Source organism: Patiria miniata, unplaced genomic scaffold (genome assembly GCF_015706575.1).
Source record: "Patiria miniata isolate m_02_andy unplaced genomic scaffold, ASM1570657v1 HiC_scaffold_8, whole genome shotgun sequence".
In the NCBI taxonomy this organism is placed as follows: Eukaryota; Metazoa; Echinodermata; class Asteroidea; order Valvatida; family Asterinidae; genus Patiria; species Patiria miniata.
This window is the reverse complement of record NW_024037075.1, coordinates 11,486,656-11,510,519: the sequence shown is the minus strand read 5'-3', so window position 1 is coordinate 11,510,519 and position 23,864 is coordinate 11,486,656. Positions and strand designations below refer to the sequence as shown.

Sequence of the window (23,864 nt, the reverse complement as noted above, 5' to 3'; positions counted from 1 at the left end):
ATGGCAATCCTAGCTAGCATTACGGGTATAGCAATTGGCGTCATTTACCCTTTGACGTTTGTGCTGATGAAAGAGGTGGTAGGCGACCGGCAGATGTCTGCGTACGGCTGGCTCTTCGTGTCCCACGGTACCGGGACACTCGTAGGCGGAGTTTTCGCTGGTGAGTTCTCTTGACTATTCTCCTGACTATACGAGGAAGATGAGACATGAACTATGGAAATGATGACTGATCCCAAATTTGTCACACCGCTGCTGATTGAAAACTGTAAATACAATTAAAGCTTTACACTGAAGAGTTGCCAAATTATTTAATCAGTGTCATCAATCAAAAAGACATTCACAGAGGAAGGCCTGACATCCTGAGTAGCAACTGACAATTACACAGAGCATTTTAAGGATTTTAAGGATCATTTTAAGGAAATAAAGAAATTAAAAAAAAGAACGCCATATCAGCAATCACTGAATCTGCCACATTACGAAGTGACTTTGGAGGAACAATCTTTGTCTATGAGAACAGAATAAGAATACATTATTTTACTGAGTATTATTTATATCTTTCTTGTACTTTATTCTTAGGTTGTGTCCATGATATAAGCAAGGCGTATGAGATAGTCTTCATGGCGACAGGAGCAACAGCAGTTTTGATGGCAACCATGATAGGAATAATGCGATGGTTTTCATCTGTTCGTAAACCGGATGAATAACGTCGGTCTTTACTTGTCCATCCTGCTGTGACCAAGCACAGTTCCACTTCTCGGTTTACTAAGAATTGCAGGCATGTACCCATATTTTACATGAAAACGATTTCATTTTAGTTTTTAATGGTTTTAAATTTGATAAATAAGACCGAGACTGAAATACTTCATTCCATCTTTCTCTTAGAATTGAATGTTTATTCATTCTAGACCAGTTAAACGATTTATCAGTATGTCATTACTCGTGTATTTTTTTTAGGGGTCTACTCCGCCTTAAATTCAATGGAATATTTATGAATCGACTTTCGTGCTTTGTATAAAGAATAACCGTCTGGCAGGTGGGGAGCGCGGAGGAGAAAACCCCGCTTGATATTTGTGCCGTGCTCGTCTTCTCAGTAGGGCAGTCAAGACGAAAGTGAAGCACATGTTTCACCCGCCCCTTGAGCTCAAACGTTTATTGTTATTTAACCTATTTCTTTGACGTCAAACTATTGTTAAAAGTGTAGATAATTTTCACGAATCTACACTTTACTGTAGATTATTTTAAGAATCTACACCTAACTGTAGATAATTTTAGGAATCTATAGTTTTTGTTGTGAATAGCCTCTGCAAACAACTCCATTTATACACGGTTTCAGTAAAAGTTTCAGTCCATTATAATGATAAGAAAAAAAATGTTAATGGTACTCAAAAATGTACGAATTTTGTTGTTTTTTCCCGAAAAACAATTGACGTGTACCTGATTTTAATAAATACCCTACTATTTTAGTTCTTTAATTTTTTACACAAAATGTTCTCGTTTGATTTTTAATTTGCCGTGCTGATATTTTTAATTTAATATACGGTGGCGATTATACGGTGGCGAGTTGACTCGGACGACGGCCAGGGAGGGAATCAAACCGATCAGATGATAGAGTCGGGGTTTGGGGACGCGGGGACAGTTACCTCCCGTCACTGTGACAATGAACCAAGCGCCACCTTTGAATATGTCCCAGACAATCACAGCTACCACTTGAAGTCACATCTGGAGCGCCCTCGCTCGGCCAATGAACTCTCTACCGCGAATTCGCTCAGCAATTTCGATTCCATGTCTATGTCGACGAGTTCTGACGTCACCGATAGCAGCAGTGCGGGCGGGAGCTTTGGTAGGGCCGACCAGAAGATGTCGGTTCAATCAATAGGAGCCAAATCGCCAATTCCCGGTATACCTTTCTGAGGGCATGGACCGTTCATTATAATATAATTATAGGAAAGCTGAGTTACCGAATAACAACCGACGTGAAGCTTATTACTGTTGCCGCGTCACTCTATGGCCAACAAAATGGAGACGTTGATGCACGAAGGAGTCTCCACACTCCAAACTAACTTTTGTTTTACTCTCGTTTATTATATTGTGTACAGAATTTAATGTGCATCGCATCCTTGCGACAATGTCTCTATTCTGTGTTGATACTACTTATGGTAAGATCAACGGAAAATTAACTGTGGAATTGGTTAGCACTTGAACTAGCTGTGTCATTTACTGTCCTGTATGCATGAACTGACATTGGGCTACAATATTTTGCAATTTGTATATCAGTATTTGACAAACAACTAGCATGGCGGTGTACATACAAACAATGGCCGCATTTATATTAGTTTCAAAATGTACGGATGCAGTATAAGGTTTCCTTCAATTATTAGTCGAATCTCTCGACAAAGCACCGCTTGTTTTAGAGGAATATCATGATGATCGTAAGTGCTCTTTGCCGTGTTTAAGGTATCAAAAGCTCTCCGGCTAAAACTGTACATACAACATGTGCACTATACAAAGTTTGTAAGCTTGGCTCACTCAACGAAATGGTTCATATTTTTCATCAAAATGGTGGACATAACAGTTCAGATGTTGTCGGTATGATATTCTCCAGTGTCGAACTATTTTGGTGTCGACCCAGCGTTTGTCTACATGTCACTTTAATAGTTGTGTATACGTGCCACTTTTTTCCTTCAGGTATGTCTTTAAAGCATGGTTTTGGAATTTATGTCGGCTGCGAACAGTACCCAATCATGACGCATAATTTACTAATGTAATTTGTTAATGTGAAGTATTTTCCGGTAACGTTGTTTGTATTTTATAGAAAGTGGTGTACGCGTTTGCCATTCTGGGGTATATGCCGTCAGGAAGATATTATTATACTTCCAATATCACAAAATTAACGTACATACCAAAAAGCTACTTTCATCTCGGTTCAACTTTTGCTAGCTTACAAAAACTCAGGGCATGTTGACAGTCACTAAATGCATAGCTGATGCTTCGATAATAAACGATATATACAAGTACATCTTGCATCGAGACTACCAAAAAAGAACGACGAAACCACACAGGTCATGACATAAAGTCACGAAAGAAGTTGGTGTCGTCACTGTGAGTAAAAAATGTTTTTTTTCACAAAGCTTCGTTTCTGTTGAATTGGATGTTTACATCATGTGCATATTGGTAAGGGCGAATAATGGATTTCAGTGTCGACTGTGAGTTGCAAAGTGCACAGGCAACGCTTGCAAATAAATGTTTGGAACGGGGATAAAAGCTGTATCAAATATCGCTTGCTGGTTTATCAGGAGACGTTTAAATGTCAACTAATATACATTCATTAAAATATTACATGTAATACTCGTAAACAAGACTACCAAGATAAATAACAACTCTCCCTGTATAACAACAATAATAGTCTACTTATTTTTTGTCTTTGATTGCGCAAGCGGTTGTTGCCTTTTCTTTGGTTCAAATCACAACAGAGTCATTGTTCCTAAACAATAATGGGAGAGTTTATGACCATGGTAAGATTTTATAACGGTCATGGCGAAGTAAAATCAAATCTAACTAGCAAACCTTTCGGACAATTGAAGCAAAACTGTTACAGCAATTGTTAATTGTAGTTTTTGGTGAAAATTTCTTAACTCTTTAAATTTGCAGAAGATATTTAGCTCGCTATAACAAATACGATGGCGGAAATCTGCATGCAAAGCATAGCCTAACGTGTCGTGTGTTGACTATATCTTTCTTATACGATTTAACGCTGAGAATAATTTCCCGGACGAAATTTACTGCCTTTGCTATGTTCCTTCGTTGTCCTTTGTTAAATATCATACAACGCTTGAATAAATCCCCGTCATCTGATTGGTTGGTCGAGACACGTGTCCATAAAATTATTCATCTTAACCCACGGCCCGATCGCGATTTTTTTCTCCCAAACGACATCCACATATTGGTGTACGCTATGGCGTTTTGGACTTAACTTTTATAAAAACATGAGAAGAACATATAAAAATGAGAAAAAAAAGGAATTTGAACGTTATGAAATTCGGACTTTATTTCCCTTTTAAAAAAAATCCTCCAAAGTCTCAGGTTAGAAAAGGGAAAAAATTCGGGTGCCAAACCAAGATGCGAACCCGCAACCTCGCGGTCGAATCCTATCCTCTATCGACTGAGCTGTCGCACTACACGCCAACATTTGGGGAAACAAATAATAACCTGCGCGCGTATCATAAAAGTATCGTAGAGGGCGCTAAACAACCATGTATGCGGATGTCGTTTGGGAGAAAAAAATTCGCGGCCCGGTCGCACCGCAAAAGGGTCCATTCCAGGGTAACGAACAATTGCAAGGTCGCACTATATTACTACTAATCACTTTTAGTAATCAGATGACGAGGATTAGGCGTTGTTTTCAAACAAATAATTAATGGTTCACATTCTTGCAATGGAAAGAATCACTTTTATCGGTGACAAATGGAATGTTCCATTCCATCTATGACCTCATGGAAATACCACTGCACTCATAACTGTTCATAATTGTTATGCCATACATACTCCGAGGGCAGAACTGACCTCCAGAAGCTGATAAAACTAATGACCCCGAGGTGTTGGATGATTGGGACTATCTCCCGAGGCGAAGCGAAGTCCCAATCATCCAACACCGAGGGGTCATTTGTTTTCACTATTTCCCCGCAAAACATGTTGTATTTGTTTTACTATCCCTCATGTATATTCATCAGGCAGCTGCGGTATTTCATTCGTCCATTCCACCATGTTTTTGAGCGTGCAGTATTTGGATAAAGTGAAACACTATTTTAATTTAAGGAGACAGACAGAATAGAAAGTTAATTTTTGTCATTTAATAACTTTAACATTCACGCAAAACACTGCATTTATTTTTATTTTGTAAAATTTCACCCACTTCCTCCTCGGTTAAAATCGCCAAGAGGGCGCGCTACACAAACACTGCTCACCGCGCTCCGACGTCTGGCCATTCGAGATGTAAACACAGTTATTGAAAATTGATAGTAACCGCCAAAGAATGAATGTAATATATTGAAGGAAATTGACGTGTAGGGGTGCACACCTGTGAATAGGCCTAAGCCCATCCGCCGAGCTCATGAATAAAAGTTGTACCCTCAAAATATTCTATATTAGAGAGTTCTGAGAGCCACAAAATTGGGGAATTGAAAAAAATATGGCAATGAACCTCTGGCCCAGACTTGGGAATTCCAATTTTGAGCATTTTTGATGCGATTGAGCTCGAAAGTGGCGCTATTTTTTCATGTTGTGGAGGGATCATTTTTCAAGCTGGCTACTTTTCCGCTTTGGGAAAAATAGGGGTCGTCTTTTTTGGTCAATGGTCAACCCACCAACAATTGAAAAAAATAAATAAAAGATGACATATTGATCGCCATTTCTCTGCGCAGCTTAAAAACATGTGAGAGTTCCGAGTACAGAAGTATGGGTATTTAGCACTAGTGTCTATGGGAATTTTAATACACTGTAAGGGACTCTCCGTATTTTCTCGTCATGGAACATTTTTTTTTCAAAAAGCGGGCGCGCTACACAAACACTGCTCACCACGCTCCGACGTCTGGTCGTTCGAGATGTAAACACAGTTATTGTGAAAACGGGAACTCAAGATAAACACATTGTATTGCAATGAAATTTCCTGTAATATTTTGCCATGGTATTTGACACGAAAGTCTAGAAAATTGACAGGAACCGCCGAAGAATAAATGTAATATAATTGAAGGAAATTGCAGTATGAAGGACAATCCGTATTTTATCGTCATGCAACAATTTCTTACAAAAGAGGGCGCGCTACACAAACACTGCTCACCGCGCTTCGACATCTGGCCATTCGAGATGTAAACACAGTTATTGTGAAAACGGGAACTCAAGATAAAAACACATTGTATTGCAATGACATTTCATGTAATTTTTGCCATGGTATTTGACACGAAACTCTAGAAAATTGACAGGAACCGCTGAAGAATGAATATGTAATAATAATTTAAGGCAATTGCAGTATGAAGGACACATGTTGCCACTTTCAGAAAAGTTTTTTGTCATCTTTGACCCTGAAAACATGGCTTTAGATACCTTATTCGTTCAGTTATCTGCAATATTGGCTGAGATATAGCAAACAATAGATTTTTCAGTAATGGCGGCACTAATTTGCAGAAAACAATACGTGGGACATTTTTTTTTGAATTTTTTTAACATAGCAAATCGTTTTCTACGCAGTTAACTTTGTCTGACCTAAAGCCGTCAATTAGAAATTGATTTCCGAGGGTGCTCGATAACCCCTTCTTCCCACTGGACTAATTAGGTTGGCTGTGAACCAGGACTGACAAGGCGACACGAACAAAGAAATTTATTGTTTTGTTTACGCAGCCATATGGTTGCGAAGGGCGATTTCTAAAGGTTACGTAACACTTTATTTTGAATGAAATTACATGTACATAGGCATGGTCACGTTGGCGGGTGAAATCTTTGAAAATTAATTTCTCCAGGTTGGAAGACCGTATCTTCATGCAACTTGCAGGATTTATATTTCCCCTATAATGATCCAAGTATGTGCTAAAAGTCGTTGTGATATGTTCATTACTTTTCGTTGAAATCGGAAAAATAGGCCTCGCTACGTGCAATTTTGAAAATTGTAACACTGGCGTGCGCACTATCTATCAATCTTTTGAAGCCTCACGAATATTAATGAGGTTCCTATCCATTACGATGTGCAGTAAACAATGGGATAAAAGCCTCCTTCACGAGTTGTTAATTAACAAATATTACCCTTTTTGCCGTCTTCCATTGGTCGATACTGAGACCCACGCCATGTCACGCAGATTTTTTCACTGACATGAAGTTTAGAATTTCTTTTTCAGTTAGAATGCAATATTTCAATCACACCAAGCATATTTTCTGAGAAACACAACGTTAACTAGAGCTAGTGTGCTTCCCGAAGCACGGATATCAGCCTAAATTGCCGTTTTAACGGTTTGTCTGAATACTGACTCGCACCGACCACAAGGTGACCATTGCTAAATGTGGCTGAGATCGGCAAAGGCATGTAAGAGAACTACTATGAACATAAAAAAATACAACAGGACTGCAAAGATTTAAAATGTAAAACAGCTTTTTGATTTTTTTCATAAAATGACCCCTAATGACCAGTAAGTGACCACTGGCCAAATTCTGTGAACAATTTTTGTGAGGCTTGGTCCAATGATACAACTGAGCAAGTTTTACATTAATTGGGTCAAGACTGTGGGAGAAGAAGCATTTTGTAAATATTATTTAAATGACCACTACTGACCATTGATGACCATTGGCCGGATTTTACGAACATGGCTAGTTAGGGCATGTGTCAAGGTTTAATTTGACCAAGTTTGTTTGAAATCGGCTGAATATTTGAGGAGTTATGGCCATTTTTTCATTGGTCACGTGACCGTTTGCCCGAAGAAAGAAAGAAAGAGAGAAAGAAAGAAAGAAAGAAAGAAAGAAAGAAAGAAAGAAAGAAAGAAAGAAAGAAATCGGACGATCACAGTATACCAGCGTGCTTCGCACGGCTGATATAATAAAAATGCCATGTTTTTGGGGTGCATAATACCATATGGCTGAACGGGTCAATGCCTCGTCTTTATGGCACGTATACCGTACCGTCAGGTGCATCAAACCGGCGACATTGTAAGATTTCCGTTAGCAGAGGGTCCATTCCACAACCAGAGAAGGCCTCAGCATGATCAACGGCTCGGATAAGAGCCGCCAAAATTCCTGGCGTTGGATGATATTATTCTCTCGCTTTTTGTGGTCGTTTATCGCCCTCGGTAAATTTAAAGCCATGGGAGTTTTGCTTCCCCACATCGTGGTCAGCTTTTCCACCAGCACAGCCGTCGCAGGGTTCGTGACAAGCGCTAGTGTAGGCATTGGGACTACAGTGTGCGGTGAGTTATTCTACCATATCACTGTCATGCATGGGCACCCAATCAAAATCAAAGTCACTCGTAACTGAACGATTGATGTTTTTCAAAGTGGAAAAGCACCGTAGCTATCTTGAAAAAGGATCCCTCCACAGCATGGCTAGCGCCATTTTCGGGCCCGATTGCATCCAAAATGCTCTGAATTGGAAGCCCCAAGTCCAGGCCAGAGGCATTGCCATATCTCTTCAATTCCCCAATTCCATGGCTCTAAGAACTCTGAATTTGAGTGTGTAACTTTTATTCATGAGCTCTGCGGACGAATTTTTGGCCTTGATACTTTTCATTAGGCCATTTTCGTTACACGTATGGAGTGCTATTAGCATTGTTGGCCTAATGACTAGCCGTACGGTGTATAAGCTATCACCATGATCTCGGTCAAACTCGGTCACAAGTGCTGTGTTATAGCTCCATGGTGAGAGACAGTAGCAAATCCTGGTTTAGAGTGCGGGCCGGGCGGGGAAAAATTGGTATATTTTTCTTCTGAGAAAGTGGCTCCAATGTTCCACAGAATAAATAAGAGCGCGGGGATTATTACAACCTGAACTGTTGAAAGCTTTCATGTCATTTTAAACAAATAATAATATGTCGCAGGGGGGGGGGGGGGGGGGGGGGGAGGGGGGCCTTCCTCCGCCTTTCGCTGTAGACGGCAACGGTGAGGCTTGCTGAGACCAAAGGGCGAGTATAGCCCAAGCAGGAACGGTCCATAGTTGTAAATTACACGTCCTTATTCCTGTTTCTTGTGATTCCAATGCTTCTCATAGGTCCCTTAGCTGGTGCTGCGCTGAAGGTTTGGTCCCCACGGACAATAACAATGGTGGGAGGAGCAGTGGTTGGAACCGCCACCATAGCAGGGTCACTTGCAACATCTACTGTACAACTCGGAGTGCTCTTCTCAGTCTCAAGTAAGTTTTAACATGTGGTCAGTTTCATGTGAAATAATAACCACGTCTGTTGATTGCATAACACATTAGAAAACAATTCAAAGAATTTGACCAACTGAAGTTACACTTCGGACAAGACCGAATCCACTTGCGGGGAGCTACTTCACTTAAATGACTGGAGTAAGCTCCTCTCGCTGTGTTGAACATCGCTATAATGTCATCTGTGCAAAGTTATCTAGATTTTGGGGCCAGTATTACCGGTACCATTAACGAGTTGAGCGTCGCTGTATAGGTTTATTAAACTTTCTCAGCAATGCTTATAAAGACGGGTAAGAAAATCCAATCGATGAGTTGTGTTAGGGGTTCTTCTCTCTCTCTCTTGATACGAGTACATAAAAAGTGATTCATTACGACTTCTTTATTACTGATGACTTTTTGTTCTCTTATGTTTTGGTGGTATCTGCAGGTATTGGCCTGGCCTTTATACAAGTAGCCATGACACAAACTATCATGGACTACTTTCCAGACGACTTTGCATTTGCTAACGGTGTCACCCTCGCAGGAGGCACGATCGGCATGATGGTCCTTCCCCCGCTTGTGGATTACCTGGTGTTCCTGTACGGTTGGCGAAATGCTCTGGTACTGACGGGAGCTCTCTGTTTCAATTACGTCGCGTGTGGAGCACTACTCAGACCACTCGACATGCGATACAGTCTGGTGCCCAGTCACGCCGATGAGGAAACTGAACTCCCAATGCCTGGTAACCCCATTAATAACGGCTCCTCTGATTCGAAGGCGGATCCTGGAGGAATGACGTCCGTTCTGAGGAGAGTATCTGAGACTCTACGCGAGCGTCTTGATATCCAGGCACTGACCCAGCCGACTTTCGTTATGTTCCAAGTGGCAATTTTGTTAGAGGGGATGGTTTACAGTATGTGGCATTTATTTCTCATTCCACAAGGTATTGAGCTTGGTTTCGGGGACTCCCCTTCTGCCTTCCTTGCAACCTACGGCGGAATAGGATCCCTGATCGGACGCCTGAGCCATGGACTCTCGGTTGATCTCGGTCTCATCAAAGCCTCAACACTCTTTATCCTGGCTGGCCTAGTCTTTGCCGTACCCAATCTTCTAGATCCTCTGGCAGTTTCCTCGTACACGGCTCTGGCAATCCTAGCTAGCATTACGGGTATAGCAATTGGCGTCATTTACCCTTTGACGTTTGTGCTGATGAAAGAGGTGGTAGGCGACCGGCAGATGTCTGCGTACGGCTGGCTCTTCGTGTCCCACGGTACCGGGACACTCGTAGGCGGAGTTTTCGCTGGTGAGTTCTCTTGACTATTCTCCTGACTATACGAGGAAGATGAGACATGAACTATGGAAATAATGACTGATCCCAAATTTGTCACACCGCTGCTGATTGAAAACTGTAAATACAATTAAAGCTTTACACTGAAGAGTTGCCAAATTATTTGATCAGTGTCATCAATCAAAAAGACATTCACAGAGGAAGGCCTGACATCCTGAGTAGCAACTGACAATTACACAGAGCATTTTAAGGATTTTAAGGATCATTTTAAGGAAATTAAATTTTTTTTTAAAAGAACGCCATATCAGCAATCACTGAATCATACCACATTACGAAGTGACTTTGGAGGAACAATCTTTGTCTATGAGAACAGAATAAGAATACATGTACATTATTTTACTGAGTATTATTTATATCTTTCTTGTACTTTACTCTTAGGTTGGGTCCATGATATAAGCAAGGCGTATGAGATAGTCTTCATGGTGACAGGAGCAACAGCAGTTTTGATGGCAACCATGATAGGAATAATGCGATGGTTTTCATCTGTTCGTAAACCGGATGAATAACGTCGGTCTTTACTTGTCCATCCTGCTGTGACCAAGCACAGTTCCACTTCTCGGTTTACTAAGAATTGCAGGCATGTACCCATATTTTACATGAAAACGATTTCATTTTAGTTTTTAATGGTTTTAAATTTGATAAATAAGACCGAGACTGAAATACTTCATTCCATCTTTCTCTTAGAATTGAATGTTTATTCATTCTAGACCAGTTAAACGATTTATCAGTATGTCATTACTCGTGTATTTTTTTTAGGGGTCTACTCCGCCTTAAATTCAATGGAATATTTATGAATCGACTTTCGTGCTTTGTATAAAGAATAACCGTCTGGCAGGTGGGGAGCGCGGAGGAGAAAACCCCGCTTGATATTTGTGCCGTGCTCGTCTTCTCAGTAGGGCAGTCAAGACGAAAGTGAAGCACATGTTTCACCCGCCTCTTGAGCTCAAACGTTTATTGTTATTTAACCTATTTCTTTGACGTCAAACTATTGTTAAAAGTGTAGATAATTTTCACGAATCTACACTTTACTGTAGATTATTTTAAGAATCTACACCTAACTGTAGATAATTTTAGGAATCTATAGTTTTTGTTGTGAATAGCCTCTGCAAACAACTCCATTTATATACGGTTTCAGTAAAAGTTTCAGTCCATTATAATGATAAGAAAAAAAATGTTAATGGTACTCAAAAATGTACGAATTTTGTTGTTTTTTCCCGAAAAAAATTGACGTGTACCTGATGTTAATAAATAACCTACTATTTTAGTTCTTTAATTTTTTACACAAAATGTTCTCGTTTGATTTTTAATTTGCCGTGCTGATATTTTTAATTTAATATACGGTGGCGATTATAAATTTTAAGCTAAAGTGCAGTGAAAAATATTCCTCTTTATCTTAGTTTTATCATTATTTCGTCTGTTATTGAATTACTGGCCTGTGCAAAAAATACAATATCAAAATGACAATCATAAATAGATTGGACGAATAACAAACGGATGAAACCTACCGAATCATATACGCCTGAGAATGTATTCCAAAATAATGTATTTTCCTAACAAAATTATTTCCTGTGGTGAGTGAGATGGTCATATTTCGATGTGTAGCCTAGTCCATAAATATATTGTAACGCAAATGAGCGAGATCTGCTATGCGATGCGAGCGCGAGCAAGCGCGAGCGCGAAATCAGAGTCTAACTACAGAGGGCGCTAGAGCGCTACTGCGCTAGTTGCACACAATCGGCGCGCGAGCGGCAAAGCGTGTTAAATAATACAGACATCGTCGGGAACGGACCTGCGGAGTGCTGAGCTCAGGTATTGGAGGCTACAGTGTGCGCTACCTATGGTGGCTTTAAAGGGATATGGCACATAAATATTGACGCCAATATTCACGACATGGCCCCATGTCGCAAATATTGACGCCAATATTGACGCCAATATTCACGACATGGAGCCAAGTCGCAAATATTGACGCCAATATTGACGCCAATATTCACGACATGGACCCAAGTCGCAAATATTGACGCCAATATTGACGCCAATATTTACGACATGGTCTCCAAGTCGCAAATATTGACGCCAATATTGACGCCAATATTCACGACATGGTCTCCAAGTCGCAAATATTTGCGCCAATATTGACGCCAATATTCTCGACATGAACCCAAGTCGCAAATATTGACGCCAATATTGACGCCAATATTCACGACATAGCCTCCATGTCGCAAATATTTACGCCAATATTGACGCCAATATTCACGTCATGGTCTCCATGTCGCAAATATTGACGCCAATATTGACGCCAATATTCACGACATGGCCTAAGTCGCAAACCCACTCAGGCGTGAATATTCTCTTCTTTTTTTTTAGCAACCTAGGTAGCGATTCAAGCAACTTGTCTGGCGCACCCTACTCTACAGCACACACGTTTTAACATTGTGTTTGTGTTAGCGCGAACTTCCTTCGCTGTAAGGACACGGACGTCCAATCAGTGTGACCGTAAGGTCGGAGCCAAATTGTGCTAAATGCACACAAAAAATCTGTCAGATTTATCAAAAATCTGCCAAATTCCCCAGAATTACTCGAAATACACTATAAACACTTAAAATCACATGTAGATTGGTAGTATTACCTTAATTAAGGTTCAACTCACATTATAAACAATCTATAGTCACATAAAGATGTTATAAAATTATCCCGTAAATTTCGGGCAAAACGTGGATCCGGCCACGACGACGTTTCCAGTGAACTTCAGCACCTAGACCCAGAGTTGTAACGAGTCACTGATTTTTGTGACTCGAGTCGAGTCGAGTCATTTTAAAGAAGTGACTCGAGTCGAGTCGAGTCATTTTAAAGAAGTGACTCGAATCGAGTTGAGTCATTAGGTCAATAGGTCGAGTCAAGTCGAGTCGAGTCAAATATTTAGCTCGAGTCAGCCCGAGTCACGAGTATTTGAACACTATGTATACCAAAATTTATAAAAGGAGGCCATTAACTTTAGCGAGCGTTCAAATCCAAAAGCTTTATAAGAAATCGCCCAGAACCAACGATGAAACAGCGAATTAGAAAATGTGTTTAAAAATCTGGTTCCCGGATAGTATTTTGTGCATTCTAGAACCAAATTAGGTGGGAGTCTGTGACACTCGTATATTTGTACATGACTGCTATTCGCAAAGTAAAGTGAGCATAAATTCTGCACCGTCATTACAAATACTTTTCGCAAAGTTGCGCTTTTTATTTTTGGGACTCGATCGAGTCTTATTAGTCATCGCTTGAGTCGAGTCGAGTCTTCTGATGAGGGACTCGAGTCGACTTGAGTCATTTGCTCACAGTGACTCGGGTCAAGTCGAGTCATTTACCCTTAGGGACTCGAATCAAGTCGAATCACCAAAAATTGTGACTCGAGTCGGACTCGAGTCGAGTCATTGACTCGAGTCATTACAACGTTGTAATGACTCGAGTCAATGACTCGACTCGAGTCCGACTCGAGTCACAATTTTTGGTCACTCGACTCGAGTCCGACTCGAGTCACAATTTTTGGTTACTCGACTCAAGTCCCTAAAGGTAAATGACTCGACTCAACTCGAGTCACTGCGAGCAAATGACTCGACTCGACTCGAGTCACTGCGAGCAAATGACTCGACTCGACTCGAGTCCCTTATCAGAAGACTCGACTCGACTCGAGCGAAGGCTAATAATTAAGACTTGATCGAGTCCCAAAAATAAAAAGCGCAACTTTGCGAAAAGTATTTGCCTAGACCAGCCAACCTGTCCCATTACGCCAGGGTTTGTATGAAAGGATTGACGCTTTTTCAAAAATATGTACCATTTTTTGTTCAAATTTGCCGTTCAAATTTGCTGTTAATTTTTTGTTCAAATTTGCTGTTCTCATCAAATCAAATTGACAACCATTTTTGCAGAATTGTGCCAGAAATCTGCCCCCCAAAAATCCATTCTGTCAAATTTTCTGTCAAACTCTCGTTTTTTACAAAAATTCTGTCAAAGTTAGGCGAAAATCGGCTAAAACGGTCACCTTGCGTCCAATGTACATGTACATCCATGGCTCGCGCTGCGCCTCACGACGAACGTTCAGCCAGAGATAGGTTTATCTGGTGCCAGACTGTGGGGGTAACGGACACCCCGAGTTGCTGTGAAAAAAATTCACGCCTGAGTGGGTTTGCGACTTGGGCCATGTCGTGAATATTGGCGTCAATATTTGCGACTTGGGTTCATGTCGTGAATATTGGCGTGAATATTGGCGTCAATATTTGCGACTTGGAGACCATGTCGTGAATATTGGCGTCAATATTGGCGTCCATATTTGCGACTTGATGGGTCCATGTCGTGAATATTGGCGTCAATATTTGCGACTTGTGTCCATGTCGTGAATATTGGCGTCAATATTGGCGTCAATATTTGCGACTTGGCTCCATGTCGTGAATATTGGCGTCAATATTGGCGTCAATATTTGCGACATGGGGGCCATGTCGTGAATATTGGCGTCAATATTTGCGTCAATATATATGTGCGATGTCCCTTTAAAGCCACCATAGCTACCTCAATTCGAGCGTGGGCCACTGTTAGGAATACTTGAGTGGGACTGCGGTGGGATGCCGATAAGGAAACTAGGGATTAGTTTCTGGTCCGTGTACTAGGGGAAGGGAGTTAAGTTACCTTTGGAAACCCTAGGGGGAGGCACTCGTAGCCTCGAGAGGCTACAACGGGAGGATCCAAACTAGGAGGCGCGCCAATCGCTGGGAGGTGGCACGGCTAGCGCTAGGCGGATCAGAGGCACTCATTCAATTATTTATTTACTTGTAATTACAGCAACCAGTTAATTATTTAGGGTACAATTTAATCGGTGATTACTGGGAGGTTCAAGCAGCAGTAATTGAGTGATAAATAAAGGAGGTCACATCATCATTATTTCCTTGTCCCATTAACTCTTGTCCTGTGTCATGTCTGTCCCCGAGGAGGTTTACTGAGGGTCCAGTCGTTAGCCCTGTGCATTAGGCGGTACATTTCCGCCCAACGGGCCTACTCGACCGGTCTTGGGTCTCTTGAAGGAGGTACCACACCTGCTGGGTGACCACCGGGGGAACAAATCGTCCGGGGTAATTTGGTAAATCCGTTACAATATCAAGGTGAACAATGTGGTTCCACAATGCACACTTGCCAACTTTTGCTCTTGTGGTTTGTAAAAACTCCTCAGATCAATCCCGTAAAAGCAGCATCAAATTAGTTTCCAGTATAATCCCCTGACTGTAACTAAATACAACTTTACAAGCGCGAACTCCATTTGGCTTTGGGAGTAAGGCAAGACAGTGTGTTCGCACTAAACATGGGTGGGTGCATGTGCGTGTGACTTTCCATAAGGACATGTTCTGTTCATATGATTAGAAGAACAGAAGATGTGCACCCATCCGACGGGCTAACAATAGCATCTTGTTATTATGCAAGCACAGGGCCAGGCAAAGTTGACTAGATTGTACGAATCTTCACTTATTCACAAATGTGGTAAACCAGAGATCTTATTTGCATAAACTATTGTTGTTTCAAGAAATAGGTTAGGTCAGAGAATAGACTCGGAACTGTAGATTCGTGCAGCACGAATCTACAGTTCCTCGTCCATTCTCTTTAACAGACGCAGTGGACTGTAAAACCATCATAATAAAGACCCGTTTGCCTCTTGCGCATCTCAAAAGACTGTTATGTAATTCTCCCAGTCAACTCAGTTAAGTCATTGCACATGATACAGGGAGAGCACAATCGTTAGTGTCACCAGCTGTATTCCTCAGAACCCAGCCTGGTGAAAAGTAAGCACAGCGAACACATGAGCATGTGATAACCCGGTTGCTCTGTGCTATTACGTGCTCAATGTTCCATTGAATCCACCCGAGGGAGGTATAGCACGCCGGAGAAGCGAGACCGTGACACCGGACCAGCACAGCCACGTACCGACCGTCAGGCGAATCAGACCACCGGTTGAACTTGAGGAGGACTCAGCATGATTAACGGCTCGGATAAGAGCCGCCGAAATTCCTGGCGTTGGATGATATTATTCTCTCGCTTTTTGTGGTCGTTTATCGCCCTCGGTAAATTTAAAGCCATGGGAGTTTTTTCTTCCCCACATCGTGGTCAGCTTTTCCACCAGCACAGCCGTCGCAGGGTTCGTGACAAGCGCTACTGCAGGCATTGGGTCTACAGTGTGCGGTGAGTTTTTCTATTCGTGGACATTATATCAACCAATCAAGGGTGCACCCAGTCAAATAAATTCCCATAAACAAAAGCGATAAAGGCCGACCCTTATGAAAAAAAGGAAAAGATATTACCATGTAAATCAAGGTTATCCAAGAAATACCTTGGTTTTACCATGGTTGTACCATGTCATTGACCGTAAAATGATGGTGAAACGGAAGTAACTATGGATTTACCAAGGGTTCACTGTGGTTTTTATTGTTAAATGATGGTTTCCATGGTGTGGCACTAAGCGTAACAGCTCGATCGGAGCGAGTTGCGAGAATTTTATATTAATTTTATTAAAGTATTTATAAACTTTATGAAAAAGTACCACAAAAAAAAAACATGGACAAATCATGATGGAACAGTCCATTGGAAATTGCCTACAGTAGATCCATGTCATCTTTTACATGGTGTTACCATGGTCATGCATACCATGGTATTACCATGGTATATGGCTCTCTGAACTCTCTAATAATTATAGAAGAATTGGAGTGTATAACTTTTATTCATGAGCTCGGATGACTGATTTTTGCCTATTTACTTGGGTGCACCCTTTAGGCCATTTTCGTTACACGTAATGGAGTGTTGGGATGGGGATGGGGATGGGGATTGGGGATTGGTTTATTAATGGTCCCTCGCGGTCACAAGCCGAGTTACAGACACAATGAAAACAACCTTATGTAAGAGAAATAATATAAGAAGTAATCATTACAGTAAAATAGTACAACACCCAAAATAAAAATAAATACAATTATTCACACCACCCCCCTAAATCAAACGGGTCCGGGTGGGTCAAAATTGGTATTTTTTTCTGAGAAAGTGGCCCTCATGTTCCAAAGAAAAAATAAAAACGAGGGGATTACAACCTCAAGAGTTGAAAGCTTTCATTTCATTAAAACAATAATATGTCGCCGGAATCTTGTGATTCCAATGCTTCTCATAGGTCCCTTAGCTGGTGCTGCGCTGAAGGTTTGGTCCCCACGGACAATAACAATGGTGGGAGGAGCAGTGGTTGGAACCGCCACCATAGCAGGGTCACTTGCAACATCTACTGTGCAACTCGGAGTGCTCTTCTCAGTATCAAGTAAGAAAGTTTTAACATTGTAGTCAGTTTCCTTTTAAATAAAATAACCACGTCCGTTGCTTGCAATTGCATAATACATTGAAAACAATTCAAAGAACTCGACAACTGAAGTTACACCTCGGAAAAGTCCTAATCCACTTAGAGGGGATGTTCTACTTCACTTGAATGACTGGAGTAATTAAAGAAGCTCTCGTTGTTGAATTGAACATCGCTATAATGCCTTCTGTGCACATTTTTGTGCCACTGTTACCGGTACTATATATCAACGCGTTAGGCGTCGTTAGGATTATTAAACTATCTCAGCAATGCTTATAAAGATGGGTAAGACATATCCAATCGATGAGTTGTGTAAGGGTTCTTCTCTCTCTCGATACGAGTACAAAAAGTGATTCATTACGATGTCTTTATTACTGATGACCTTTCTTGTCCTCCTTTTTTGGTATGTGCAGGTGTAGGCCTGACCTTTATACAAGTTGCCTTGACACAGACTCTCATGGACTACTTTCCAGACGACTTTGCATTTGCTAACGGTGTCACCCTCGCAGGAGGCACGATCGGCATGATGGTCCTTCCCCCGCTTGTGGATTACCTGGTGTTCCTGTACGGTTGGCGAAATGCTCTGGTACTGACGGGAGCTCTCTGTTTCAATTACGTCGCGTGTGGAGCACTACTCAGACCACTCGACATGCGATACAGTCTGGTGCCCAGTCACGCCGATGAGGAAACTGAACTCCCAATGCCTGGTTACCCTATTAATAACGGCTCCTCTGATTCGAAGGCGGATCCTGGAGGAATGATGTCCGTTCTGAGGAGAGTATCTGAGACTCTACGCGAGCGTCTTGATATCCAGGCACTGACCCAGCCGACTTTCATTATGTTCCAAGTGGCAACTTTGTTAGAGGGGGTGATTTTCAGTATGTGGCATTTATTTCTCATTCCACAAGGTATTGAGCTTGGTTTCGGGGACTCCCCTTCTGCCTTCCTTGCAACCTACGGCGGAATAGGATCCCTGATCGGACGCCTGAGCCACGGACTCTTGGTTGATCTCGGTCTCATCAAAGCCTCAACACTCTTTATCCTGGCTGGCCTAGTCTTTGCCGTACCCAATCTTCTAGATCCCCTGGCAGTTTCCTCGTACACGGCTCTGGCAATCCTAGCTAGCATTACGGGTATAGCAATTGGCGTCATTTACCCTTTGACGTACGTGCTGATGAGAGAGGTACTAGTAGGCGACCGGCAGACGTCTGCGTACGGCTGGCTCTTCGTGTCCCACGGTACCGGGACACTCGTAGGCGGAGTTTTCGCTGGTGAGTTCTCTTGACTATTCTCTTGACTATTCTCCTGACTATACGAGGAAGATGAGACATGAACTATGGAAATGATGACTGATCCCAAATTTGTCACACCGCTGCTGATTGAAAACTGTTAATACATTTGAAGCTTTACGCTGAAGACTTGCAAAATTATTTGGTCAGTGTCATCAATCAAAAAGACATTCACATAGGAAGGCCTGACATACTGATTAGCAACTTACAATAGTACACAGAGCATTTTAAGGATCTCTAAATTTAAAAAAAGAACGCCATATCAGCAATCACTGAATCATACTACATTACGAAGTGACTTTGGAGGAACAATCTTTGTCTATGAGAGTAGAATAAGATTATATAATTTGACCGAGTATTATTTACATCTCTCTTGTATTTTACTAATAGGTTGGGTCCATGATATAAGCAAGGCGTATGAGATAGTCTTCATGGCGACAGGAGCAACAGCAGTTTTGATGGCAACCATAATAGGATTGATGCGATGGTTTTCATCTGTTCGTAAACAGGATGAATAAGGTCGGTCTTTACTTGTCCATCCTGCTGTGACAAAGCACAGTTCCACTTCTCCAAACTATTTCATTTGAGTTTTTAATGGTTTTTAAATTTGATAAATAAGACCGATACTGCACTCACAGGCCCCTGGATTTGATGGTTTAAGTTCTTCTGTCATCAAACAAGAACGGTATTCTTTAGCCTTTGGCAGACATCTTTAACAAGTGTTTGACAGCTGGAGTTTTCCCCGATGATCTAAAAATAGCCCAAGTAACACCGATACATGTATATAAAAAAAGGTTGTAAGCATGACATTACCAAATATAGACCCATATCAGTCCTATCTACGTTTTCAAAACTATTTGAAAAGCTTATTTATAAACGATTGGTATCTTTTATCACTAAAAACAATATTCTCTCTAAGTCTCAATTTGGATTTAGACAAAATCGTTCAACTGAATTAGCTATATCGTATGTAATTAATACATTATGTAATGCAATTGATCAAACTATCTTCTCCATAGGCATTAACTTGGACTTATCAAAAGCATTTGATACTGTAAATCACGATATTCTAATCGGTAAATTAGAAACTTACGAAGTGCGGGGAACAGCTTTGCATCTACTGAAAAGTTATTTATGTAACAGAAAGCAGTATGTGTCATTTCACTCTGTAACTTCAACTAGCCGATTCATTACGTGTGGGGTACCTCAGGGTTTTGTGTTGGGTCCTTTTCTATTGCTTCTTTATATTAATGATATATGTAACACCTCAGACACTATAACATTTTGTTTATTTGCAGATGATACAAGTTTGTTGTATACATTGTACTCACGATAACGTAGATGAAGCAATTAGTAACCTAAATATGGAACTTGAAAAGATCAGTACATGGCTTCTCACAAATAAATTAGGTATTAATGTCGTCAAGTGAAATTATATGATTTTTTGTGCCAATCAGTACAAATACACACAAACTATTCCTCTGATTTTGAATAACTCAAGGCTTAGTCAGGTTAAGATGACTAAATTCCTGGGTGTAACTTTTGATGAAAATCTCACTTGGAAACATCATATTGATGAAGCAGCGACCAAAATAATGAACACTGGAATAATGAATCGTTTGAAATATTACCTTCCGAGTTAGATTTTATTGACATTGTATAATTCATTTGTTTAACCATAGTTAAATTACTTAATCTTGACCTGGGGTAGTTTGCCATATACGCGTAACAGATTACTTACTTTACAGAAACGAGCAGTTCGTGTAATTTCAAATGCTGGCTATTGTGATCATTCTGCTCCATTATTTGCTAAATTAAATATATTACAATGTAATGACTTATATTACCTTTATTTTATAGGAAAATCAATGTATACATTTATGCATAATTTCTTCCGTCCTGTTTTAATTCTTGTTTTACCTTGGCATCTAACGTTTATGTATACATGTATAACACTCGAAGTAGTGCTTAGGGGAAATTTGTTCGTCCAATTTAACAGCACGTCAAAGCTAGTCATCGGAGGCATCTTGTACTGGAATAGTTAGATGATTCTCTTAAATCGTTACCCTCACTATCTGTCTTTGTCAAATATTTAAAAACTCACTTTCTCCAATCATATTCATAAATTGAAATGTCATTATTTTGTGCATTAATATTTAGGCCTTTAGTCTCACACTTGCCCTGTCTGTCTCTCGTAGTGTTTTGTTTGTCCCTTATTACAGTACTTTGGTTGTATGTTTGTCCATAGGTAAGGGCACAAAAGCGTTGTGCTTAACCAGATCTGCTTAATGTTGTCATTTAATTTCCCACTTTATTATTAATCACTGTGTACATAACTAACAAATATTATACTACTGACTTTTTCTAATTTATACATGATTGTACAGGGTGGTTAAAAAAAAGGACACCCACATTTGACAGCAATTTTCACCTATTTTTAAAAATTATTTTTAACTGTGGATTAGTAGCTATTAAAGTACTGGCCTTTAAGCAAATGTGACGAAAAAAATCGTTGCATTTGCACATTTTGTCGTTGAGCTATGCTAATTTGAACATTTCATGTGCGAAACCTGTTTGTCCATGGAGGTATACATTCCCTTCACTTGACTGAGCTCAGCTATCGGAGCTTTATTTGAAAGGGCATGGCATTTGATTGTTATGTTATGTAATGTTATGCAACAATGAACTTAAGCCGACAGCTCATTGAGTAGATGATCTTAACACTGACATGAAGAATTGGACAGCTTCAAAAAAAGCTACCATGGCAAAATGTATTTTGGTGGGAAAGTTTTTTTAAATTTTTATGAACTACGAAAACGTCAAATTTGCACAGAATAACCCATGGACAAGACTGATTTTGGTGACTTGTATTCAAATTAGCATAATATCACTATTTTTGCGACTTTTACTAAGCTTTTTTTCACCATGCATAGTTAAAGGCCTTTACTTTACTACTATGTGAAAAAAATATTTAAAATAAGTTCATTAAGTAGGTAAAAATTGCTGTCAAAAGTGGGTGTCCTTTTTTTCGAACCACCCTGTACATAATTGTTCTTAATTGTAATGAATGGCATCATTGAAATAAATGTTACTACTACTACATTTGTGAAACGTATGACGCCTTTTATGATCATGATATCTTCCTTTATGGCGTTATGATGATCCGCACTAATTGATCTTCGTTTGCAACGTCACAGACGTGGTTTTGACAAAAAGACATTGTGCTTGACCATGTGCTACGGCACCCTGGAATGCAAACATCCAAAATACTCGATATAGACTTTGCTCTTTACAGTAGACAAAGCATGCAATAAAATCAAGATCAACCTAAATCGAACTGAGAATTTTTTTCTTCAAATGTTTTGTGTTAATTATATTAGAAGGCCGTCAATAGGTGATACAATAATAATGCCCCATATTAAGTTGCCAGAAACCTAATGAACCCTTTTTGCAGGTGCTGAAATGTCATATTAGTACTTATATATGGGGTGAAATAAATTATTATAGATCACCCGACGACTAAAGGCATCTGAGATGTGGTGAACTGCCTGCTTCGGTAAAGCTCCTGGAGTTGATCAGCATGGCAGCCGGTGACCATAGATACAGAAGAGACGGTGACAATGGGATCGACAACATTCGATTTCTTGCAGAATAGGAAGGCGCACAGAGCCTTAGTTCCATCCTTGTAGTCTGGCATCCGCCACCAGTAGATGAATGGGTTTACCACGGAGGTGATAAGGCCGACACACAGACCGGCGTAAAACGGCACATTAGCAACGAAACAAACGTTCTTCTTGCCGAAACTTAGGGATTGTACCATAACGATGACTACCATAGGAAGCCAACACAGCGGAAACAGGCCAACAATAAGGGCAAAGAGGGTTGACAGACGACGGGTCTGATGAAGTTCAGGTGCTAAGGGAAGGTTAACCGTAATCTGTCGTCGCTGTTTACGGACGGTGTAGTAAATAGCTGAGTAAAGAGCCCCTGTGAGGCAAAGTTCAAACAGGACAACACACGGGGCAACGACGAAAAAGACACGGTAGAATATCTCGAGGTTTAACGACAGAGGGATGGTGACTACCACGGGGATGATCCAGCAGAAAAGACTTATCACGATGCAGCGTCTGTACGTAAACATCTCTTTGTAACGGAACGGAGACAAGACCACCGCCACGAAACGCTCCAGGGCCACGGACGTCACGCACACGGTCGACACGAGCAGGAAGACGCTGCTGACCACGTCCACGCGTGACGAGCCAAGGCGGAGCGTGATGGGGAAACACACGCCGATGCACAGGTCGGCCAGGGACAGGTTGCAGACGAAGATGTTTATCCGTCGGCGAATCCTGCGCTTGAAGCTGTTGAAGAGGCAGGTGGCGATAACGAGAGAGTTGCCGAGAACGGACAGGATGCCCATGGTGAAGGTGACGGCAAGGATTGTCTGCTGAGCCACAGTATCTGGCTGGCCATTCTCGTCAACTATGTCGTACAGGTTTGGTAACGAGCAATTGCGGGATGACATTGTCACAAACCTCACAGTAATGTATCGAAAACGTCTACCATTTTATTGCTTGATAATACTTTAAGGCAAGGGTGTGGTGTCGTTTACGGGCATGCCAGCATTTACAAGTCAAATTGTGTACGCCTACGTCACTTGAACCGTTGTGAATACACGACAGAGTCCGTCTGACTGCAAACTACTCAATCCAAATTCTACTAGTCCTCTGCCAAATGCATACGTTGTGACACCATTGGTTACTGTGGGTTCTCTCTCGGGCGTTTGGCACAAATCTGTTTCCAGTAGGGTATCAATGTCACCTGACTGAATATCACTGCGTGGCACAAGTGGGTTACTGGAATACACTGAAGCAGACTTCACTGAGCGAGAAGTGCGACGAGTTTATAGCTTTTGACACTAAAAGAAGGACTATTTCTGTCGTGAGTCTTTCTTTTCAGTCACTCGCAATCTCTAGCATTTCTCCGGATCAGTTT

General features: G+C 41.0%; 2 protein-coding genes and 1 long non-coding RNA gene across 3 annotated transcripts; 2 read left to right on the top strand and 1 right to left on the bottom strand.

Moving 5' to 3' along the window:
- Window positions 1-2: 2 nt before the first annotated feature.
- Window positions 3-1,472, top strand: LOC119719327. The gene is made up of 2 exons (XR_005269898.1): window positions 3-160; window positions 577-1,472. It is a non-coding gene; the product is annotated as an uncharacterized LOC119719327 (long non-coding RNA).
- Window positions 1,473-7,487: 6,015 nt separating this feature from the next.
- Window positions 7,488-19,419, top strand: LOC119719729. Its single transcript, XM_038189227.1, has 8 exons — window positions 7,488-7,940; window positions 8,738-8,878; window positions 9,324-10,178; window positions 10,602-10,727; window positions 16,275-16,430; window positions 17,404-17,544; window positions 17,994-18,851; window positions 19,260-19,419. The coding sequence occupies exons 1-8, from the start codon at window positions 7,736-7,738 to the stop codon at window positions 19,385-19,387; spliced, it is 2,610 nt and encodes an 869-aa protein (XP_038045155.1). The 5' UTR covers window positions 7,488-7,735; the 3' UTR covers window positions 19,388-19,419.
- A 2,958-nt stretch (window positions 19,420-22,377) lies between these two features.
- Window positions 22,378-23,394, bottom strand: LOC119719728 (adenosine receptor A2b-like). Its single transcript, XM_038189226.1, has one exon. The coding sequence runs from the start codon at window positions 23,392-23,394 to the stop codon at window positions 22,378-22,380; it is 1,017 nt and encodes a 338-aa protein (XP_038045154.1).
- Between the last annotated feature and the right edge of the window lie 470 nt (window positions 23,395-23,864).